This window comes from Sinocyclocheilus grahami, unplaced genomic scaffold, assembly GCF_001515645.1.
Source record: "Sinocyclocheilus grahami isolate Dianchi unplaced genomic scaffold, SAMN03320097.WGS_v1.1 scaffold157.1, whole genome shotgun sequence".
NCBI classification, from domain to species: Eukaryota; Metazoa; Chordata; class Actinopteri; order Cypriniformes; family Cyprinidae; genus Sinocyclocheilus; species Sinocyclocheilus grahami.
Window position 1 is genome coordinate 1,132,216 of NW_015505336.1, and position 21,804 is coordinate 1,154,019.

The following is a 21,804-nucleotide window of genomic DNA, read 5'->3' on the forward strand; positions in this document are numbered from 1 at the left end:
CATAACATCATAACATTCTAATTTATTGAGATGCACCTGTGTGTGTGTGTGTGTGTGTGTGTGTATGTATGTATATATATATATATATATATATATTTATTTATTTATTTATTTATTTATTTATTTATGATTTCACAAAATATAAAATAAAATACTTACAATATTTCCGCAATTAATTTTTTTTATAATAAAATACGTTTATATACAGTTAATTGAGTAAATTAGCTTTTTTTTCTAATAATAAATTGAATTCTAACAAATGAATGCAAATGCATTAATCAGCCTACGTTAGCAAGAAAGATATAGGTTTAAGTGGTTCAGCACTCAACCTATACACGTAATCCTGGATTAAACTCATAGATACTAATCGACTGCTTAATCATCCAGGAACATTTGTGTCTACGTATAGGAAAACTTGCTTCATGCAGGTTATGCTGCTGATGGCTTATATAACACAACAGGTGACTTCAGTTTGAGCTGCGGGGCAATGAATCTCTCTTCAGCCCTCTATTGTACAGTCCTTCTCTGACTCTGTCTGCGGGTGTGGGGGTGTGTGAGCTGAAGACATGCATGATGACAGCTTTTTTGTGTCTTTGTTCAAATAGGCAGTCAGTTTTTTGGTGTTTCTAACTCAAATCCATTTTTGTATTCTCAATAGCAAAAGGCTATTGAATTGAACAAACCAGATCTATATTTGTTTTGAAATCCAATTACGATCTGATTTCTTAAATGGGTAAAATTTTTTTACCCATTTTTTACCCTCAAGAGTTTGAGCATTTTCTCGTTTTTTTTTCCTCTTTTGGGACACAATGCCTATACAATCAATTTTCCCTTTTTAAATATTTTCAATTTAGACATTTTAAAAACATTTCATAACCTGTATAGTCAGTCTTTTAAAGTTTGGAAAGGATGCCACTGCAGACTCTATCTAGCCTCTGTCAAAACAAACATTTTAGCCTAATGTGTTTCTATTCAGTTCTTTGCTTAAAGTTGTCAAACTAGTTGGCAGGTAAATAGTGTTCACGTGAGTTTGTCAGTCGCATCTGTTTTGCAAGTATCTCAGCAACAGCCAAACACGTCTGCAGGTATCAATGTGTCTTCAGCTTGACCCGCCAGAAAGACTTGTTAAACACGGATAGCAAATGTTCTTGAGTGCATTAATACATGCTTGTCACTCAAAAAACTTCCCTTATGCTACTTAAGCTCTCTTTTCATTCAGCCTACGTCAAAGAAAAACGGCAGCATCCTCCGACAGCATACCCATCCTTTACTATTGTTTATTAGATCATGGCACTCAGATTTTTAATAGGAGCGGGCAAGATGGTTAACAAATTGATTGAATTTGACTAAATTGAGTTTAAGTATTAAAAAAAATTAAGATTTTTATTTTCAAAAAAAGTAAATAAAATGCATTAAACGAATTAAAAAAAATAAGTATAAGAAAAAATATTATTTTTGTCTTCAAAACATTCTTTATTCTTTTCAAATGTTACATTTGAAAGACTTTTGGGCCCTCCTGTGCTTTGCTGTTAAGATGGTAGTTATTGCTTTGAGACCGGCGTATGTGACAGTTTTATCAGTGCCTCCCCTCCGGCTCTAATTAACAGCTCCTTAATTGCATGAGCCACACACGGCATCTGTGAGTGTGATAAACACTGAATCCTGTTAATGATCAAATCACCACTGCTGCCTCTCTCCAAGCTGCTAAAGAGGAGTTAATGCCCGATTTGTCAACATAAGAGCAGTTCTTTTCGTTTTTGGGTTTGCCTAATGGTTAAACATCTGGGGTGGTAACCAAAATGTTGTAGGATCAAACTCCACAGAGAAAAATCTTAGTTAATAAATATATATATATATATATATATATATATATATATATATAAAATAAAAGTTTATTTGAAATCCAAATTGACCTCATTTTTACCAGAAGACATTTGCAAATTAATCTGTTTCTTGTAATTGCGATTTTAGATTTTTCAATGTGACTTTAACTCATAATTTGTGACTTTTTTTCATTGCAAATTTGTTTCTTGTAATTATGACTTCAGTTTCGAAAATTCCACATTAGTCACGTTGAATTTTTCTTAATTGTGACAATATAGTGATTTTTTTGATCACATTGTGTGAGATGAAATCACAATTATGGGGAAAACATTGTAAAAATATTTGAAATTATAGCTTACAATTGACATCACAATTTTTTGAAAATTCATGTTTTTGTGACATGAAGCTGCAATTATGAATAAACAGTTGCAAATGGTCAGAAACAGTTATGTCACATTGTGAGAAGTAGTTGCAGTTTCGAGAAACGGTTACTTTTCCTCATAAGTGCAAACTTGTTTCTCATAATTGTGAACTCACGAATGCAATATTTGGATATGAAGTCCCAATGTGAGATATGGAGTTGTAATTGAGGAAATGTTGCAAATTGTCTGAAACAATATAGCAGTGAGAAAAAGACAAAATTAAGACAAGCAATTATAACTTTTCTCACAATAGTGACTATCTCCAAAAAATGATATTGAGATCAAGTCAATTTGTCCAAGATACGAAGTTGCAATTGAGGAAAATGTTGCAAATTGTAAGAAACTATAGTGTCACATTGTGAGGAAAAAGTCGTAAGATAAACAATTATAACTTCTTTCAATTATGACTATATTCCACAGTATCACAATTTTTGAATAGTCACATTGTGTGAGAAATAAAGTTGCAATAAGGAAAAAGTTGCAAACAGTCTAGAAACAACGTCAGATGTCACATTGTAAGAAATGGTAGCAATTTCGAGAAACAATTTTTTTCTCCTAATTGCAAACTTGTTTTTCGTAGTTGTGACTGTCTCACAATATCACAGTTTTTGTTTATGAAAACAGATGAAGTTGCAATTATGAGGAAAATGTTGGAAATCGTTAGAAACAATGTAGCAATTGTAAAGTGTCACATTGTGAGAAAAATTTGGGATTATGAAAAGCAATTTTAACTTTTCTCGCAATAGTGACTATAGCTCGCAATGTTGCAGTTTTGGATAGTCACATTGTAGGAGATGAAAATTGTAAAGAGCTAGTTGCAAACTGTCAGAAACAATGTAGCAGAGATGTTGCACCATGAGAAATTGTTGCAATGATAAACATTTACAACTTTTTCTCGTAATTGCGAAATTAACACCTCATAACGTGATTTTATTTTTAAACTGAATGTGTAATTACTCCCTCTAAAATGCACCGATAGCCATTTGGAAATTGTTTAGGCTACTTTTTTGTAAGCTAACCATGTTTTACCCACAAGCTTTTACCTGAAGTGACTTCTAATACGCTACTACAGCGACAATTCTCCCTGGAGCATCCCGGGGTTAAGTGTCTCGCTCAAGGACGCAGTGAAGATCACCAGATTACCAGCCCAGATCTTTAACCACTAGGCTCCACCATTACCACTGCAAGGGTAAAACGAGGAGACTGGAGATTTAGGGATTTCTGCTGTAAGCTATTCGTCCAGTCAGCAGCGGAGGGGAGGAGGGCAGCTGGGCTCGTTCGATTAAACCGGACCAGGAACAGTTGCATAACCACAGCCTGAGAGCGAGACGACTCGCTGTATCAGATGCGCACACATCTGTCGCTTTATCCAGATTTATCCAGTAAACAGACATGGCCGCCTGTTGTACGTCTGCACGTGTGGACTTCAGTGTGACTTGTTTGTAAAGTTGTAAAGTTTTATACCTGAACGCTCTCAGCTGATTGGTCCATAGGAGTGATGAAACTTTGCCAGCTTGTGATAATCACTCATCCGCTGTGCCCTCTATCAGCCTTGATTAGGTTTTGACTGACGGGTGCAACCCTACAGCTCAGGACAGCATGTTTTATGGTTGGATGGTTGCAGTGACCTCAGTCTCTCAGTCGTCTGTTTCCATACTGCTTCTGATAAGTGCACAAAATAAACATAGACTACAATAGCCTCGCCTTATGATGGCCGTCATCTTGACTAGACTAATCCCACTCTTCAAATGTGGTAACTCGTGGTCATTCTGAGAGATTTGTCCATGGTTTAAAAAAATAAATAAAAATTTATATATTTTTTTTCTTTTTTAACCATGGACGAATATGTTTGTAATTTTTAGCAAAGTATTGTTATTTAATGTAAGTATTTGTATTTAAAAAAATAAATAAATATATGTTCTTTAAATAATAGTAAAATAATAATTTATATTTAGGAATGATTTACTGTTTTTATATATATATACACTGTTTATATATATATATATATATATATATATATATATATGTATATAGATATAGGTGTGTGTGTGTGTGTGTATAACATTTAAAAAAATCTTATTTTAACAATTTTCCTAAACTATTAATTTTTTCCCTCACAGAAAAAGAATAGTACAGAAAAACTTACTAAATATATAATATAATAATAATATAGAAAATACATAGTAATAATAATACACTTAATATAAATATATACTGTATATATATAAAAAAAATGTATATGCGTGTATATATATTTTTAAGTAAAAAGAAAAATGTTTTAGAAAAACTTGGTTATTATATTATTTTAAAATACATTTAAAAATATTAAATGATATACATTTTTAAAATGTCTTGCTTTAAGAAATATTCTTTCATATATCTATTTATTATATATTCATAGTCTTTTAAAGTTTTTGTTTTATTTACAAAACATTAAATGTATAAAATTGGACAAGTGGTCCATTTATAATGTTGAGCAGTTCATGGTTGATGTTCGTTTTTTTTATCTTAGATTCCTAAAAAAAGCTTTAACTACATTGAAATTGAAGGAAACTTCAATTGTCATTCTGTTTTCTCTGAAACTGAACATTAGTTCAGATTAGTTAAACATAACAATAGTTTAAGAGGCCCAATTTCAGTAAATTTTTACTGTTTTTACAGCCTTTTGCATAGCAGAATAAAGTATCAGTACTGTGCTTTGCAAAGTCCAATGTTACTGCTATATTAGTTAAGTAAATAAGAGTCAGCAAAACAAAAACATCACTTTCTACACTTTCAATCAGTTTTGTTGGAGGCAGACATGCATATGAAAAGCAGAAACACGACACTCCATTAGACGCGGCCCTCATCGCTCTCTGCCATGGCTTATTGACTCATGTGCCTTTTCCTTAATCGTCTTCCACCGCAGCTCTTCACTGAGCACCAGACAGGCCGCTTCAGCCCCATTACACTGACTAATTGGTTAAACAGCCAGACGGATAGGATTTTGTGATATTTTGTGACTTTCAGGTGAAATCCACCATACGAATGAACATTTTTGCAGTTAGCATATGACTAATGTTTCTAAACTTTGTTTTTCAGGCCCTCCAGCACGGATTCTTGAACTTCGAGACGTTCGACGTAAACGAGTACGAACATTACGAGGTAATGATGCCCCCTCGTTATGACATGCGACATGCTCGCGCTCATTAGGCGAACCAGCATGCAATGTTTATACCCAGAATTACATTCATTGCTCCTCAAGCCGGTTACATAATCGTGTTTATTCCACCTGGGAACCAAAGACGTTTCAACTTAATGATAGTCTCGGCTCGGTCAATTTGATTTAAATCGCACACATCGTGTACAGCTCGCCGAAGTCAACGCGATTATACGTCGCCTACCTGTTATAATCTCGGCTGTTATTTAGACAATCGCTGGAACAATTCACGCCAAATGAGCATTCAATTGATTTGTCCTTTTAGTATTATGTAAATGTTTCAGCTTGTGGTAATCCGTCACCTGCTGTGCTTCCGCTTTGAAGGGGTTACGACAGCACAACTCGCCAATTATAAAACATTCTCCATTGGCTGTAATACAAACCTCCTTGGCTCAATTCTGGGTTTTGTTCTTGTTCCCTTAATCTTTATTCATTTTCCATCTCTTTTTAATTCTGTTTTTTTCGTCCTTCCAGCGGGTCGAGAACGGAGATCTGAACTGGATCGTCCCGGGCAAACTTCTCGCTTTCAGCGGGCCACATCCGAAAAGTAAAATAGAGAATGGTAAGGCTGCTTGCCATCTCATAGCCAAATGTTGAATTCATTTATGCACTTTTCTCAGACATTGTGTTTAATGTTAATACACACACGTGACAGTAGAGGGCACCCTTGTTTTAATAAACACAAACGTCTCAGATTCACACACAGAAGTAGAGAGTGCAACATATTAGATATCATGGTAAAAGTAGTTTTTAAGAGCAAATGGTTCAGTTAGGGCTCAGGGATTTAAGTCCTTCTTTTTTATTACATGTGTATGATGTACTTCCTTTTTGTGACAGGTTAATGGGAAAATGTATTGTATATTTAATATATTTTATTATTATTTCCCATATTGTGTCTAAATATGGGAAATATATTTTATTTAATGAAATGTTTTTTTTTCATTCAAAAAATTTTATTTTAAATATAGATATTTAATAAATAATAAAAATGGGAATTATGTATTTAATCAATGTATAGATATTTTTAAATATGCAATTTTAAAGAAATATAGAAACATTGCTTCCCATATTATGTCTAAATATGGGAAATATTAGATATTCAATTATATATATATATATATATATATATATATATACACACACACACACACAGTTTTTTTTTTATTAATATACATTTATAAATTACATTTATCTTTTATTTCTACATAAATTTTTGTAATTTATAAATTAATATTACATATTTATATTTAAAAACATTCATCAAATTATTTCCCATATATATATATATATATTTATATAAATTAATTATATATTATATATATTTAGTTAGTTGTGTGTATTTATTGTTTTTTTAATTCAGAATATGTAATTTTAAATTAATATATACCTTTAAAAATGTTGAATTCCCCTATTATTATTATTATATCTAAATATTGGAAATGTGTATTAAATAAATGTATATTTATTGTATTTATTTTTAGTTTTTAAAAGATATATTTTTTAAATAGATGGACTTTCTCTTCTCTTGCATGACAAGTTAATGGGTGATTTACTATATATTAACTAAGTAATTTTATGTGTATTCATTAACTTAAATATTGATTGCAGTTTTAAAGCAAAAAATCTCTCTCTCTCTCTCTCTCTATATATATATATATATGTGTGTATATATATATATATATATATATATATATATATATATATATATATATATATACACACACACACACACACACACACACACACATGGTAACACTTTAGTATTGGGACCAGTTCTCTCTATTAACTAGTTGCCTATTAGCATGTTTATTATTAACATATTGGCTGTTTTAGTACTTAAAGCACATATTCTGCATGACCATACACTACATCCCTAATCCTACCCAATACCTAGACTTAACAACAACCTTGCTAACTATTAATAAGTCAACAAAAGTCATAATTAATGGTTTGTTATAGTGCGAATTGGACGTTTAAATAGTGTGACCATGCATGTATAGATAAAAATGTTATTCTTATTTTGTTATTCCTGCTCTCGTGTGTGGCAGGTTACCCTCTACATGCCCCCGAGGCTTATTTCCCATATTTCCGCAAGCACAACATCACCAACGTAGTACGCCTCAACAAGAAGATCTACGATGCCAAGCGCTTCACAGACGCCGGTTTTGACCATTACGACCTGTTCTTTGTGGATGGCAGCACGCCCAGCGACGTCATCACCCGCCGCTTCCTGCACGTCTGCGAGAGCACGGATGGAGCGGTGGCCGTGCACTGCAAGGGTGAGACGCCACTTAAATCAAAGACATGGAAATACAGCCACGCAAATGAGTCGCCTCATTGACCTACTTATTTTTCGCAAAAAGAGGATAATTGTCAAAATAGCTTTGTTTTTATGTAGCATTAAACATTAAAATGCCCTGTTATTGAGGTCAGACTCAAAGCGAACCAAAATGTTCATCAGTGTTATGGTAATGTGGCCTTAAAGGGTTAGTTCACCCCAAAATTTTATATCTGTAATTAATTACTCCCCCTCATGTTGTTACAAACCCGTAAGACCTTCGTTCATTTTCGGAACACAAATTAAGATATTTTTGATGAAATCCGAGAGCTTTCTGACCCTCCATAAACAGCAAGGTAACTACCACGATCAAGGCCCAGAAAGGTAGTAAGGAAAAATAGTCCATGTGACATCAGTGGTTCAACTGTAATGTTATGTAGCTATGAGAATACTTTTTGTGCACAAAGAAAAAAAATTAACAACTTTATTCAACAATTTTTTCTCTTCCATGTCAGTCACGAAATTAAAATGCAGAAGAGAAGAAATTGTTGAATAGTTATTTTTGTTTTCTTTGTGCACAAAAAGTATTCTCGTAGCTTCATAAAATTAAGGTTGAACCAATGATGTCACATGGACTATTTTAACGATGTCCTTATCTACCTTTCTGGGTAACGAAGGTCTTGCGTGTTTGGAACGACATGAGGGTGAGTAGAATTTTAGTAATTTTCATTTTTGGGTGAACTAACCATTGAAGATACCTTAGAATTGCACCAACGAGCCCCCAAACATTTGTTTTTAAGAGCAGTTAGATTTCAATAGATAATTTTATATAATATATGCATTTTAAACACCTATGACCTTATTTCAACCAATCACAGCGGGTTTAGGCCGGACGGGGACTCTGATTGGCTGCTACCTGATGAAGCACTACCGCTTCACGGCTGCTGAAGCCATCGCTTGGATCCGCATCTGCAGACCCGGCTCTATTATTGGACCCCAGCAGCATTACTTAGAAGAGTAAGTTCCGAAAATGACCCACAATGCACCACTTTTGGGCTCTTAACACCTTCCTGAGGCTTTTTTCATCTTTTTATTGTTCATTACATTTACATAATGTTGACAAGTGCTTTGAAAAGGTTTTTTGAGAGTGCACTCCTTTGCTAAGCAGATCAGAAAGTTCAGCAGATGTTCCACATTTGGCTGAATCATCCAACTCTGACTTGGGAAAAGGAGGGTACGTTGAGTCTGATTCAGTGTTTGTGTTTTATTAAGGCCTTGCGTGCGCCATATAACCAGACCATGGTTCACTTCTGTCATGTTTGAGTTAAAACAGAGCACTGGTCATGGGAAGGTCAGTTGAAGTTAATCTCTCAAGTGTTTTGTTGGGCTGACACGATGCTGCGGGCCGCAGCGTGAGAGAAAGCCCACCGCGGGATAAATGTACGTTATCTTTAGGCATATTTTCTTCCTTAGGCCATTGTGAGAAGTGTGAGATTCCATTCCTGTGTGCTGGGTACAAAGTATCCGTTATCTGGCACTGGCATTGAATGAATGGTCCAGATTTCTTCCCATACGGCTTATTATTTGTGCAAAACAAAATACGCACAAGACATTGATTGGGAACTATACTCTATGTACCTGTACAGGAAGCAGGCGAGTCTCTGGACGCATGGAGATATTCACCGCTCCAAGCAGCGGCAGTATGAGGACAGATCTGTGCCTCACCTGATCTCCAGTATGGACAACCTCTCCATCAACACCTCCATCTTTAAATCACATAGCTTGGACCGTATGGAGGAGGTGAGACCTGCTGGGCCAGTTTTTATTTTTGTTTTTAATTTAAAATAAGGAATGCACAATATAACAGTACCATATCAATTATCGGCCAATATATTTCTAACAGATCACAGTGGTTGATAGTGGATATTTAATTGCTTATGCTCATTTCCTCATTTTTTACATTTAGATTTAAATGTACAGTATGAAAGCAGCAAAGATTGTTGTCACCTTTATTTATATAGCGCTTTTAACAATACAGATTGTGACAAAGCAACTGAACAGCATTAATTAGGAAAATAGTGTCAATAATGCAAAATGACAATAGTAAACACTCATTTTTCAGTTAAAGACAGTTCATCATTGAATTCAGTGATGTCAACATCCAGCTCAGTTCAGTTTAAATAATATCTTTGCAATTATGTCAACGATAACGCTGGAAATGAAGTGTCCCCAACTAAGCAAGCCAGAGGCGACAGCGGCAAGGAACCAAAACTCCATCAGTGACAGAATGGAGAAAAAACCTTGGGAGAAACCAGGCTCAGTCGGGGGGCCAGTTCTCCTCTGACCAGACGAACCAGCAGTACAGAAAAATCAATATAAGACGTAATAAAACAGACGATGAATAATATTAACAGCAATTATTATATGATGCAATCAAACTTATAGCAAAATGTGGTAGTTCAAAGATTGTTGTGCTACCTAAATTCAACAACTAATGTAGGTTTTAGTGTTTAAATGTTAAATTAGTGCTTAATTTTGTCTAAATAAATCAAATTGAATTAAATGTGTATATATAATTATATATTATGTATAAAATATTATATACAGAAATTTTAATTAATGTTCAAAATAATTTTCAAAAAGGAAATTCCTAATAACTCATTAGTAATTCCTTTAATAATTTGTGAAAATAATACATAATTTTAATGTTGGCACTTTAGCGGTTATTAGCCATGAAACATGAAAATATTTATCACCTGAAAAAATATGTCGGCTAGAATTTAAATATCGGTATTTTAATACTGAATAGTTTCATGTTTTTAAAACCTGACTTAGAAAAAGAGTGTAATATTGAAGAGGGATGTAACTTCTAGAGCCCGACCGATATATAATTTTGCCGATATTATCGCCCGATATGAGCCTGTCGCCGATATATCGGTATTGGCGAATATGCCGCTGATATGAAATTTTATTTTTTTTACATATATATAACGCAGATAAAATACTTGAAATGGTGTAATTACTTAATTTGTCCAGCAGAGCACGCTCCATTGTTTGCTTCTGGCGACCTGAATGAAACGCTTTCAAGCTTAAGTCTATGGAAAACCATTGAAACTTTGAACGGCCATATCTCCGTAACGGTGCGGCGAATCCGCACCAAATTCGGGGGATCCCTTCAGCTCGAACGCGAATCAAGTGTACGTCTAGAGGCTCGCTTTCGAATGAGACCACCCCCGCGTCGATAGCCCCCGGGGTTCGGGAGTTACGGGTGGTTAAATTCACAGTCCGACGCTGAACGATCAAGCGATCCCGGGGGGCTACCGACGCGCAGAGGGTGGCGTTTGAGAGGGTTCCTTGAGCTGAAGGGATCCCCCGAATTTGGTGGAGATCCGCCGGCGCATTCGCGAGATGGTGACACCAGCCAACACTTTCACTTCAGTAAGGAGGTCTCTTGTTCAGGCAGCAGCATTCAAGTGTGGTCTTATTCGACCGTAAGTGCCCTGCTTAGTGGACTTCACATGAAATTCCGCCATGATTCCAGTTCCAAGGGAACGTACACGTTACATTCAAAGGGCATTAAAGTGCGCGACACATGAATTTATATTTAGGGATGCACCGAATGTTCAGCAACCGAACCGAATAAATTGTACCGAACAATATGACGCGATCAAATAGCAACCAGCGCAGAGTGAGAGCCGCACACTCTTTATTATGCAGAACACACGTCAGCAATGTGGAAGCATTTAAACTGTCGGAGAAAGACGCAAAAATCATTACAAGCCCCGACAGCGAGAGACTGTTTAGGACTGCATCGCATGTCTTCAATGAGAAGAGGAAGGGGTGATTGTTGCTGGTTACTGTATGATGATTGAAATAAACTGCAGAACGTTATGTTTTCTCATACACGCGCGCATTGCATGTATTCTGACAGCGCTGCATGAACTCGCAGCAGATCTGCTTGTTAACCAGGGTTCAAAGTCCAAAGCGCGAGGAAAATCTTGAGAAAAAGTCGTCCATTCCTCAGTCACATTTTCATGAATTTTTACAATGCATGTGACAATGCGATACGTATGACGTATTCGTAATGAGACTCATTTATAAATCTGTTATTAACAAAAATAAGCATTGAGGTCTTCCTGCGCGTTTCAGCCAAAATAAAAGTTGAGAAAAAGCAAGAAATCTTATCAACATTCATAAATGTTAGTATTGTAATTTTACTGTTGTTCTGTTAAATAAAATAAAAAGTAAGACAATAATAATAATAATCATTACAATAGCTCTGTTTTAATACATTATAACATTCACATATAGTGTTCAAATTAGGATCTGTAATATTTCCTAATGTTTTAAAAGAAGTCTCTTCTCAGCAAGGCTACTTTTAATTGTACAGTAAAAAAAACACACAAAAAACATGCCTGATTCAAGATGGCCAAAAATTATTATTTTACTAACTTGTTAATTTTAAGTTAAATTGTGCTTTGTTGGTATAGTGTCTGCTAGAATGTTAAAAATGTTCAGTGTTAAATATTTTTAAATTGTTGTTTTGTAATTGATTTTTTTTTTTTTTTTTAAAACAAGAGAAAAACGTAAAAAGCACATTTTGGCTTTTTAATTTATGCAATAGTGAAAAAAAAATTTGGCAAAAAACACAGGGGGAAAGAAACGTGTTCGATATTCGGGCTTCGGCTTTCGGCCCAGTGTTTAATTTTGTTCGGTTTCGACTTCGACCAAGAATCTTCATTTCGGTGCATCCCTATTTATATTGTTTTTATTTACTGAGGTATATTATGTCACACTTCACACTTCTCTAGTAAGTTTCGTCTGTGTGTGAAGACAGTAGCGCAATCAGTGAATGAATGTTCCGAAGTGAAAAACTTAAACGGAATAAAGTTGAATTGAATTGAATTGAATTAAAGTTGAATAAACTTCAACTTTACTGTTCAGTGCACTGATGTCAGACTCATTTTGGATAATAAAGTTTATTGTTAAATGCTCTGCCTCCATTACATATCTCTGTCACATCATTATAAGTGTATGATCACCACATTTGAGTGATCATTGCAAAAAATGTGTTTATTTGTTTTTATATATATATATATTCTGTTTATGTATATACTGTATTATATATATATATATATATATATATATTAGTACCAGTCAAATGTTTGGACACATGAATGGGAAAGTGTCCAAACTTTTGACTGGTATTGTACTATAATATACACAAAGAATATCGGCCGATATATCGATATCGGCCTTTTTTACTCCCTAATATCTGTATCGGTCCCAAAAAAAAACCATATCGGTGGGGCTCTAGTAACTACCGTATACACTGAGTAAAGAAATAAAAATCTAATATAAATAAAATGAATTAAAAAATATTTATCGCCTTAGAAATGTTGGCCAACATTTTAATATTGATATTTTACTACTTTAAATCGATATTTTATTATTTTTGACCATACCACTCTCAACAGGTTAATATTTTCAAAATCTGACATAAAAAAAAAAAAGAGTATGATGTTGGAGAGATAACCACTATATACATTTAAAATATGATATAAAAATAAAAATGTTTAATGACTTCAATATTGGGCATAATTTTAATATTGGTATTATACTACTTAATTTACTACTTGACTAGATTATTAATTTTGAAACCTGACTGAGAAGAGTATAAACTTGTATATACAACGTGTATACAATTATGAAACATTTTTATGTAAATAAACAATGATGTGCTCTAACTCTCAACAGAACTATTATGCAGAGAACGATCTCGGTATGACGCAAGGAGATAAACTGCGTGCCTTAAAGGGTCGACGGCAACCGAGGTCCGCGACCACCGGAGCCATAAGGTAAGACACAATTCCCTTGATCTTCTGAAGGAAAATCAAATCGTTAATCAGTTTAACTATTGCGCAACCTGCAATAGCACCCCCTGTGGCCACACTGAGAATACAACTCATACTTGTTGCATTATAAATTGCGTTCAGGTACATTTTGTGATGCAGTATTCTATTCTGGGCCTGAATCCCAACCTGGACATAAAAAGCAAATCAAAGCTGGTCCAAGACCAATATCACATCTTCTATTCAGGTCTCCATATACGCAACATAATGAGTCACATTACATAAATGACACTCGTTCCTTCCGTTCATGAATGAAGCCTTTTATCACGACTCTTTCAACTTCCATTAGCTTTTAGCTCAGTGAAGAGCTAAATGACAGCAGGCCACGGTTAGTATTTCCAGTCCACTCTTAAATGCAAGACACTGAGCTGAAATAAATACAAAAGAACACAGCGGTTGGCATAGTAACATGGCGTCTTGGAGAGATGCTTTCCCTGTATCTCAGGATGGGTGAACCCTCAAGAAACATTCTGCTTTCTGTTTTTATATCGCTGGTTTTAAGAGTCCAGAATTTGAAATGGAACACAAGCATACAGCTCACTGCATACTATGCAGTTTATAATCTATACTGTGTACGGTTTTTGTGAAAGTGGTATGCAAAACATTCTAAACTAATTTATACTACTTTGTGAGTAGTCCAGTTAATCACCCCAATTTTGTGCCAAAATGTTGTAACCTTTAGAAGTCTGATCAAATAAGTAATTAAAATCATGACTTGGGTTCATTTGTCTCACAGAAAATGGAAGATCAAGTTGAGAGCGTTGCATTGTGGGATACAGTATTCCACGCAGTGTAATCTGGTATACTGCCCAATTTAGCAAATTTGGTAGATCATTTGGGTATTTAACGCATACTAAAAATACACATACTGTACCTAGTATGCATACTACATACTAATTTACTTTAATCGTGCAAATGTTTGGTTTGAATGCTTAGCTTGAAATGAAATACTAACATACTGCTTATTGCATACTATGCAGTGTAGAATTTATTCTGTGTATTGTTTTTGAGAAAATAGTATGCAAAACATTTTAAATTGGTATAACATGACCTTACTTTTTATGTTAATTCAGCGACTTGCTTCCAGTTTTACAAATAAAATGTTTTTTCTGCATGTTTAATCAGTTTTGTACAGACATGTTCTAACATTTGGAAGTCTATACAAATATATCGTACTAAAAATGCACATAATTTACAGAGTATGCATACTAATTTCTTTCAAAAATGTTTAAATGCTTGGTTTGGAATGGAATACTAGCATGCTATGAAGTGTACTGTTTTTAGAAAAAATAAAGTATGCAAAGTATTTTAAGCGTGACCTCATTAAAATAGTTTTCTATGGCTATTAAATATTGTGGTTTTTGTACTGTACAGTTTAGCAACTTAGATTAGTACTTAATCTGGGTATTTAAAGCATACTTAAAAAATTTTGTGCACAGCATGATTTCTGCATACTAATCCATTTTAAAAATAGCTTAGTGTTTAGTTTAAATGATTAGTTTGAAATGGACTACTAGTAAACTGCTTATTGTATGCTATGCAGTGTAAAATGTATACTGTGTACTATTTTTAGTAAAACAGTATGCAAAGAATTTTAAACATGACATCATTGCTTTGTGTGCAAATATTACCAAAGAAATATGCAGAAATTTAGGAAGAAATGTCATTTGTATACATTGAATTGTAAAATATTTGTTGTATACGGCACAGTTTAGCAAATGTAGTAGACAGACAATCTGGGTATTTAATGTATACTAAACATACACATATTTGCAAAGTATGCATACTCCATACTTATTTAAAAATGTATAGTTTGAATGCTTAGCTTGAAATTGATTACTACCATACTGCTTTTTGCATACTACCCAGTGTATATGTATACTGTGTACTATTTTTAGAAAAATAGTATGCTCAACATTTTAAACGTGACTTCAATACTTTGTATGCAACTAGCATCCTCATGTTACCTCAGAAATATGATTATTCTAGAAATGTCTCTTCTGTACACAAATCATTTGTAAAAGGCAATTAAAATTGTGGTTTATTGATTTATCATATAAATTGAAGATAAATTTCAGCACATTGCATTATGGGATATAGTATTCCACACAGTGTGCTTTGCTTGTGTACTGCACAGTTTTGCAAATGTAGTAGATAATCTGGGTAATGAATACATACTAAAAATGCACATAGTGTGCATAGTATGCATGCTACATACTAATTTTCAAAAACAGTATGTAGTATGCATCATTTGGGACGCAATCATTAAATTCGGCTCCATTTTCTTGGGTTTTAGATGCAGTTTATGTTTTATGTAACCATGCAGTGTGTACTTCAACCCAGTGACATCTCAATGTTCTTCCAACAGACTCGAGGACATGAAGATACACACTAGGTCTGCATCTCAGCCTCTCAGGTAACTTTTTTTTCCAAGTTTTTCTTTAGAGGCCATAACAGAGGTAATTTACATATAACTAAGTCTTAAAGGTACAGTAGCACAACCACCTGTTTAAGGCTGGAAAATGGTCATGTGGTCTGTTTTTGGCGTATTAAATTTTATCTAAACTTTATAAATGGTTTATAAAGTTTATAAATGAATTTCAGTTAAAAAAAGAAATGCTTTGCATAAGCTGCTGGCTCACTACACTGGCTATTTTACCTCAGACCTCTCCAAATTTACAAAAATAGTCCAAGGAACAAACACAGCCTACTTGCGCTTTCCATTTTACGTACTTTAGCCACTCAAAGACAAATTATACCCCGGCGTATCTTCATTTTCAGCCCCTCCTTTCACACAACGCTAATAAAATGAGATCTTCAAGTACCGCTCGATGAGAACAGGATGCCGCATCCTCGTGTGCATGGTGATGTCGTCAATAATTTGAACAGGCCCCGTTTTAGCACGTTTAACCCAGATGTAAATTAAACACCCCCTTGTGAGCAAATGCGCAGTCCTTAATTAATTTCCCATGAAAAGCGGCGAGTTGAAGAGGCCTCTTGGACATAACTGGCCCTCCTACTCTTCCTGTCGCAGCTCCTTCTCACAAGAATGAAGGATGAGCTCTTAGCAAATTAGTTTGTTCTGTGTTTAGCTGATAGAAAGCAAATGAGCTCAGTTTAATTTTTTACTTTTTTTTTTTTTTGTACAGTGTTATAGATGAGGAGTAATTTATTAGATATTATATATTTCAGATTTATATAAAATTGTATTTTTTCCCGTGTTGCTTAGGGTTTCAATTTAGTTTGTCCAATAAAACATAGAAAAGGTCTAGCTTGCAATTTATTATAAAGCATGTGCAAATTACTAATTAACAGGAAACAAATGAAATTAATCAGATGGTCCTAAGTATTCAGACCCTTTGCTCAGTATTTAGTAGAAGCACCCTTTTGATCTAATACAGCCATGAGTCTTTTTGGGAAAGATGCAACAAGTTTTTCACACCTGGATTTGGGGATCCTCTGCCATTCCTCCTTGCAGATCCTCTCCAGTTCTGTCAGGTTGGATGGATATAAAATTATTCATATATAAGCTGAGCTCTGTATTTGATTGATTTTTAAATTTGAGATTAATTAGTCATTTTTCATCAGTTCTTTTTACATTTTTATTCTAAAAAAACATGCTATAGTTGACAAAAACCCTTCATCAAATATATCTTGTCAGTTATTTCATTGAGATTAAACTGTGAGTCAAAGAGGAGTTTTTGGAGTGGGTGAAAAAGGAGAAGGAACTGTGTGGGAGATTGATATTAGCATTAGGAAGGGCAGCTAATAGAGAAAAGAGCACTGAAGAATGAAGACCCGAAGAAAAAACTGACACTGAAGCTAAAGAGAAAACTAAATTAGAATTCCTGTATGAGCAAAAAGGTTCAATATATATGGAGCATTTGCGCTAATTACTAGACCACAGTGCCGACTGGCTAAATTCCAGAAATTGTGTAGCCTCGCCTGTAACTTTCCCCCGTTTCTTTTTCCTGTTTTAATTTTCTTTAAAACATAATGCCCTGGTTCCCTTCTTGTACAGAATGTAGCAAAAGTGAGTTCATGTTGAAACTTTCTCCTAAACAGTTAAATTCCCAGCAGATGTGTTTGGCTACAACATTATCGGCTCTTAGAAATGCTCTTAGGAATGAGAAGTTTCGGTCATTATGAACAGACAGTCTGGCACTTTTCATTGAAGCTGGTGTGTGGGGGAGAATTTTGTTGATCGACTGATATCTTAGTAGTCAGATTTATGGTAACCGCCCAGATCACAGTATCTTGTTTATTCAGTTCTCTTCTAAATAACAGCAGACCTACTTTTGCTTTCATTAAACTTCAAATTCCCCAACTTCCCTTAATTGAAATATGAAATCTCACTGAAATCTGCCTTGCTTTTACAAATTTTTTAAGACTGCCAAAACTAGACCTGTGCTTGTGAACTTGTCCTATTGAATTTTTAAATGTAATATTGTGTGTGTAATGTAGCTATGGATGGGGGGGTGATTGTTTATATTCTTCTGTGAACTGTTTATCTTATTTTTTAATATCCATTTTGAATTTAAAAAACTCATAAGTAACTTTATAATATATATATACAGTAAATTGTAGATATTGTAATTTAAAATATACAAATAAATAGTTTATTATTAAATAAGTATGCTTATGTAAACATTGAATATTAAGCTTTTTTTTTTTTATTATATAGTATTTTTTTTTTTTTAAATCAGTTCTACACTGTTCTCTACAGTTAGCTAGTATAGGTATGAGTTCAAGTTTTAGTTTAGTTTCATATGTATACTCATAACTAACTACACATATATACATTTGTAGTTTAATTTATAATATACAAATATTAATAAATTATTTTAAAAAAAAATTTTATTGAGGTGTGTGTCTATATTTGCACATGCATGCATTGTGAATAAGCAGTCTGGGTCTGTTTTTAAGTTCACTGTGTTTTTGTGTTATCAGCTGATTTTGTTTGTGTGTTTTACAGTCGAGTGAAAGCAGCAGCCGCTGGCCAGGGCTCCATCTCCCCCCTCAAATCCTCTAAAGTCCCACCATCCTCCTCCGTCTCTGCCTCTGCCAAACGAATTGGCCGCTCTTCATCTTCATCAACCAACCTTAAGAGGTGAGCTTGACCTCCCTCTAATCAGCTTTCCTCCAGTCTTCTACACTTTCCATTTCTTTCTTCATTCTGCTTATTCTCTCACTCTTCCACCTCTTACTCTTTGTTGACTCGTTATTTCCAACTCTTTCGTCTAACTTATTCCTTCTTTCTTTCTCTCCCCCTCTATTTCATGTCCTCCCAGTTCCCTGGTGGCCTTCTTTCCTCTCTGTGATTACCCTATGCTCTGAAACAGAGAGCCGTAAACGCAAGGAACCAAGTTGGTTGCTCCATGCTGTTGGTTTCCAGCGACTCGTTCCCTGCTGTTTATGTAATCGGATATCCAGAGTCATATCACCTACCTACACTCTATCACTCTCTCCAAACCAGCACCTATCGGGTCACAGCCATGTATTTTTGGACCAAGTGCATACCTACTACTTTCTAGTACTGTTCAAACCATATTGAAAAGCACTTTTTAACACTCTCTGGATTAGGGCTTGGTGATTTGAACTTAGATTTATATATATATATATATATATGTATATATGTTGGTGGGTAATGCATTACAAGTAGCGTAATCCGATTACTTTTTCCCAAGTAACTAGTAAAGTAATCCATTACTTTTTAATTTACAAGAAAATATGAGTTACTTTTTCAAATAAGTAATGACAGTTGTCAGTGCCGCTAGCCTCGTGGGCAGCGTGCCGATATGTAGCGCCGTTGCGCTTTGGGGGACCCGAGTTTGAGTCCTGGCTCGTGGACCTTTCCCGATCCTTTCCCCCCCTCTCCCTCCCACCTTGTTTCCTGTCAATATATACTTTCCTATCCTAATAAAAAGGCAAAAAAAAAAAAAATCTTTACAAAAAATAAAGTAATGCCAGTTACTTACCAAACGTGAATTTCCTTCAGCCTGGGGGAATGAAAGGGCTTTTACATTTGCCAAAAAAAATTTTTTTTAAATAAAAGCCCAGCCCAGATGAGAAAAAGTAACACACAAGTAACGAAACGGATTGCTTTCCATAAGAAGTAACTAAGTAATGCAATTAGTTACTTTTTTAGGGAGTAACACAATATTGTAATGCATTACTTTTAAAAGTAACTTTCCCCAACACTGTATGTGTGTGTATAATTAAGTTTTCTTTTCTATGAACAAATACAAAAATACCTGCTAATAAACAGCAATATTCCAACATTTTTTTATGTAAATATTTTAATATATATAAAAAAAATTGCAATGGTAAATTAGAGAAATAACACTTTATATACAAAATTCTAGTTATCTAGTTTATAACGTTATCAAAACATTAGCACAAAAATGTAATTTATAAAAAATGTTTAATGTTCCAGATCGTCTTACTACTCTTTAGTCTACATGTTAGATTGTTCAGAAAACATTCAAAAGTAACTTTTCTGTTACATTTGAAAAATGATAGAATGGAAAGTTACCTTAATGTTTACTCGAACGTTCACATAACCTAGAAAAAAATTTAAAAGAAAAAATATATATAACAAAATTACACAATATATGATATAAAAAAATACAATTTAAAAAATACATTTTAATTTAAATTGTTTTAATAATTGCATAATTTAATGATTGACTTGGATAATGCAGCTGAATAATTTACTTTTATATGCATAAATATTAAAATATTAGTGCTGGGCAATGTTTAATCGCGATTAATCACATTCAAAATAAAAGTTTTTGTTTATATAATATATGTGTGAACTGTGTATATTTATTATGTATATATAAAGACACACACATACAGTATATATTTACAATGCATATTATATATAAATATATTTAATATATAAACAGAACATTTTCCTTAAATATATACATGTATGTGTGTGTATTTACATAAACATACATATATTATGCACTCAAAAACCTTTATTTTGGATGCGATTAATCATTGCCCAGCACTAAATAATACATACTTATAAACAGCAATGAGCTCACATTAATTTACATTACATTAAATATTTTAATGTACTAATAATTTTATGAATTCCATATAAAAAACAATATTTACAATTAGAAAAATGATCAGTATTGAATAAGTCGCCCAGCTCTACTCCAGGCTGAGTTTGATGATTTAAACAGCAAAAAATACAGTGTCATCCAGAATACATGCAGTTCCTTGTCCCATTATCAGACAGATTTCCATGATCTCCGTGTCCTGCGGTGTAGATATGGGTACGAGTATGTGTCCTCCCTGTCCTCCACCCTTCATGTGTGTTTCCCTCCCTCCCCATCCTCCAGCACCAGGTTAGCCAGCTCTCTGGGTAACCTGTACGAACCAAATGGTGAAGCCAACAGCTCTGGGAAACCTCCTTCCCCTTCCTTGTTTGCTTCCCTCCCCGTCCGCACGGGCTACAGCGGCCCGGTCGCCACCCACAATTACCACTACGAGGTCAACAACAACAACAGTCAGTATAACAGCACCAGCACCCCAAACAGCAACGGGGTGAACCCAAGCAGCGGGGCAAAAAGCCTGACCTACAACCTCAACAACACCAGCCCGAGTGGACCTTCCACCAATGGAAGGCTAGGGACCATTGAACAGGGGCACCACAGAAGCCCCCCGACGGGGCTGAGCGGGCTCTCGGCTCGATACCTCAGCCGGTCCATTCCTGTAAGTCATGTCTCCTCCCATCAAATCTCCCGAGATAAACACACACCCAGCAGCAGCATTTCAGAAAATTTACCATGGTAACTGTCGGTTTCTGCCAAAATGCCATAGTTACCAATATGTCAATCAATATGGCTTAATAAAAAAGGATGGCTAGTGGAGAATGGTGAATATATGTATGCTGATATTTTTTTTGACATGTTCAATCAATTAATAAAAAGTATATTTATTATTTAATGTAATAACACTTTTATATGCATAATTTAATCAATTAAAATGACTTTTTAAAATTAATATTTGATATTTAATTTATTTGATTACTATTTGATCATTTTTTTTATTATATGTTTTAGATACATATCTATTTTTCTGTCATTAAATTTGATCCATTATATATTTTGTAATTTAATGAGAACATGACATGCATAACATTACTGAAAT

The 21,804-nt window shown here is 34.3% G+C and overlaps 1 protein-coding gene across 1 annotated transcript in view; it reads left to right on the forward strand.

The window, feature by feature from the left end:
• Positions 1 to 21,804, forward strand: part of LOC107592738 (dual specificity protein phosphatase CDC14A-like) — a 45,883-nt gene that overhangs the window by 17,905 nt on the left and 6,174 nt on the right. Inside the window, exons 8-16 of the mRNA XM_016282291.1 lie at positions 5,328 to 5,390; positions 5,920 to 6,007; positions 7,494 to 7,724; positions 8,602 to 8,740; positions 9,370 to 9,523; positions 13,481 to 13,581; positions 16,004 to 16,051; positions 18,611 to 18,745; positions 20,994 to 21,366. Coding sequence (XP_016137777.1) covers positions 5,328 to 5,390; positions 5,920 to 6,007; positions 7,494 to 7,724; positions 8,602 to 8,740; positions 9,370 to 9,523; positions 13,481 to 13,581; positions 16,004 to 16,051; positions 18,611 to 18,745; positions 20,994 to 21,366 — 1,332 coding nt within the window. The remainder of the gene's footprint in view (positions 1 to 5,327; positions 5,391 to 5,919; positions 6,008 to 7,493; positions 7,725 to 8,601; positions 8,741 to 9,369; positions 9,524 to 13,480; positions 13,582 to 16,003; positions 16,052 to 18,610; positions 18,746 to 20,993; positions 21,367 to 21,804) is intronic.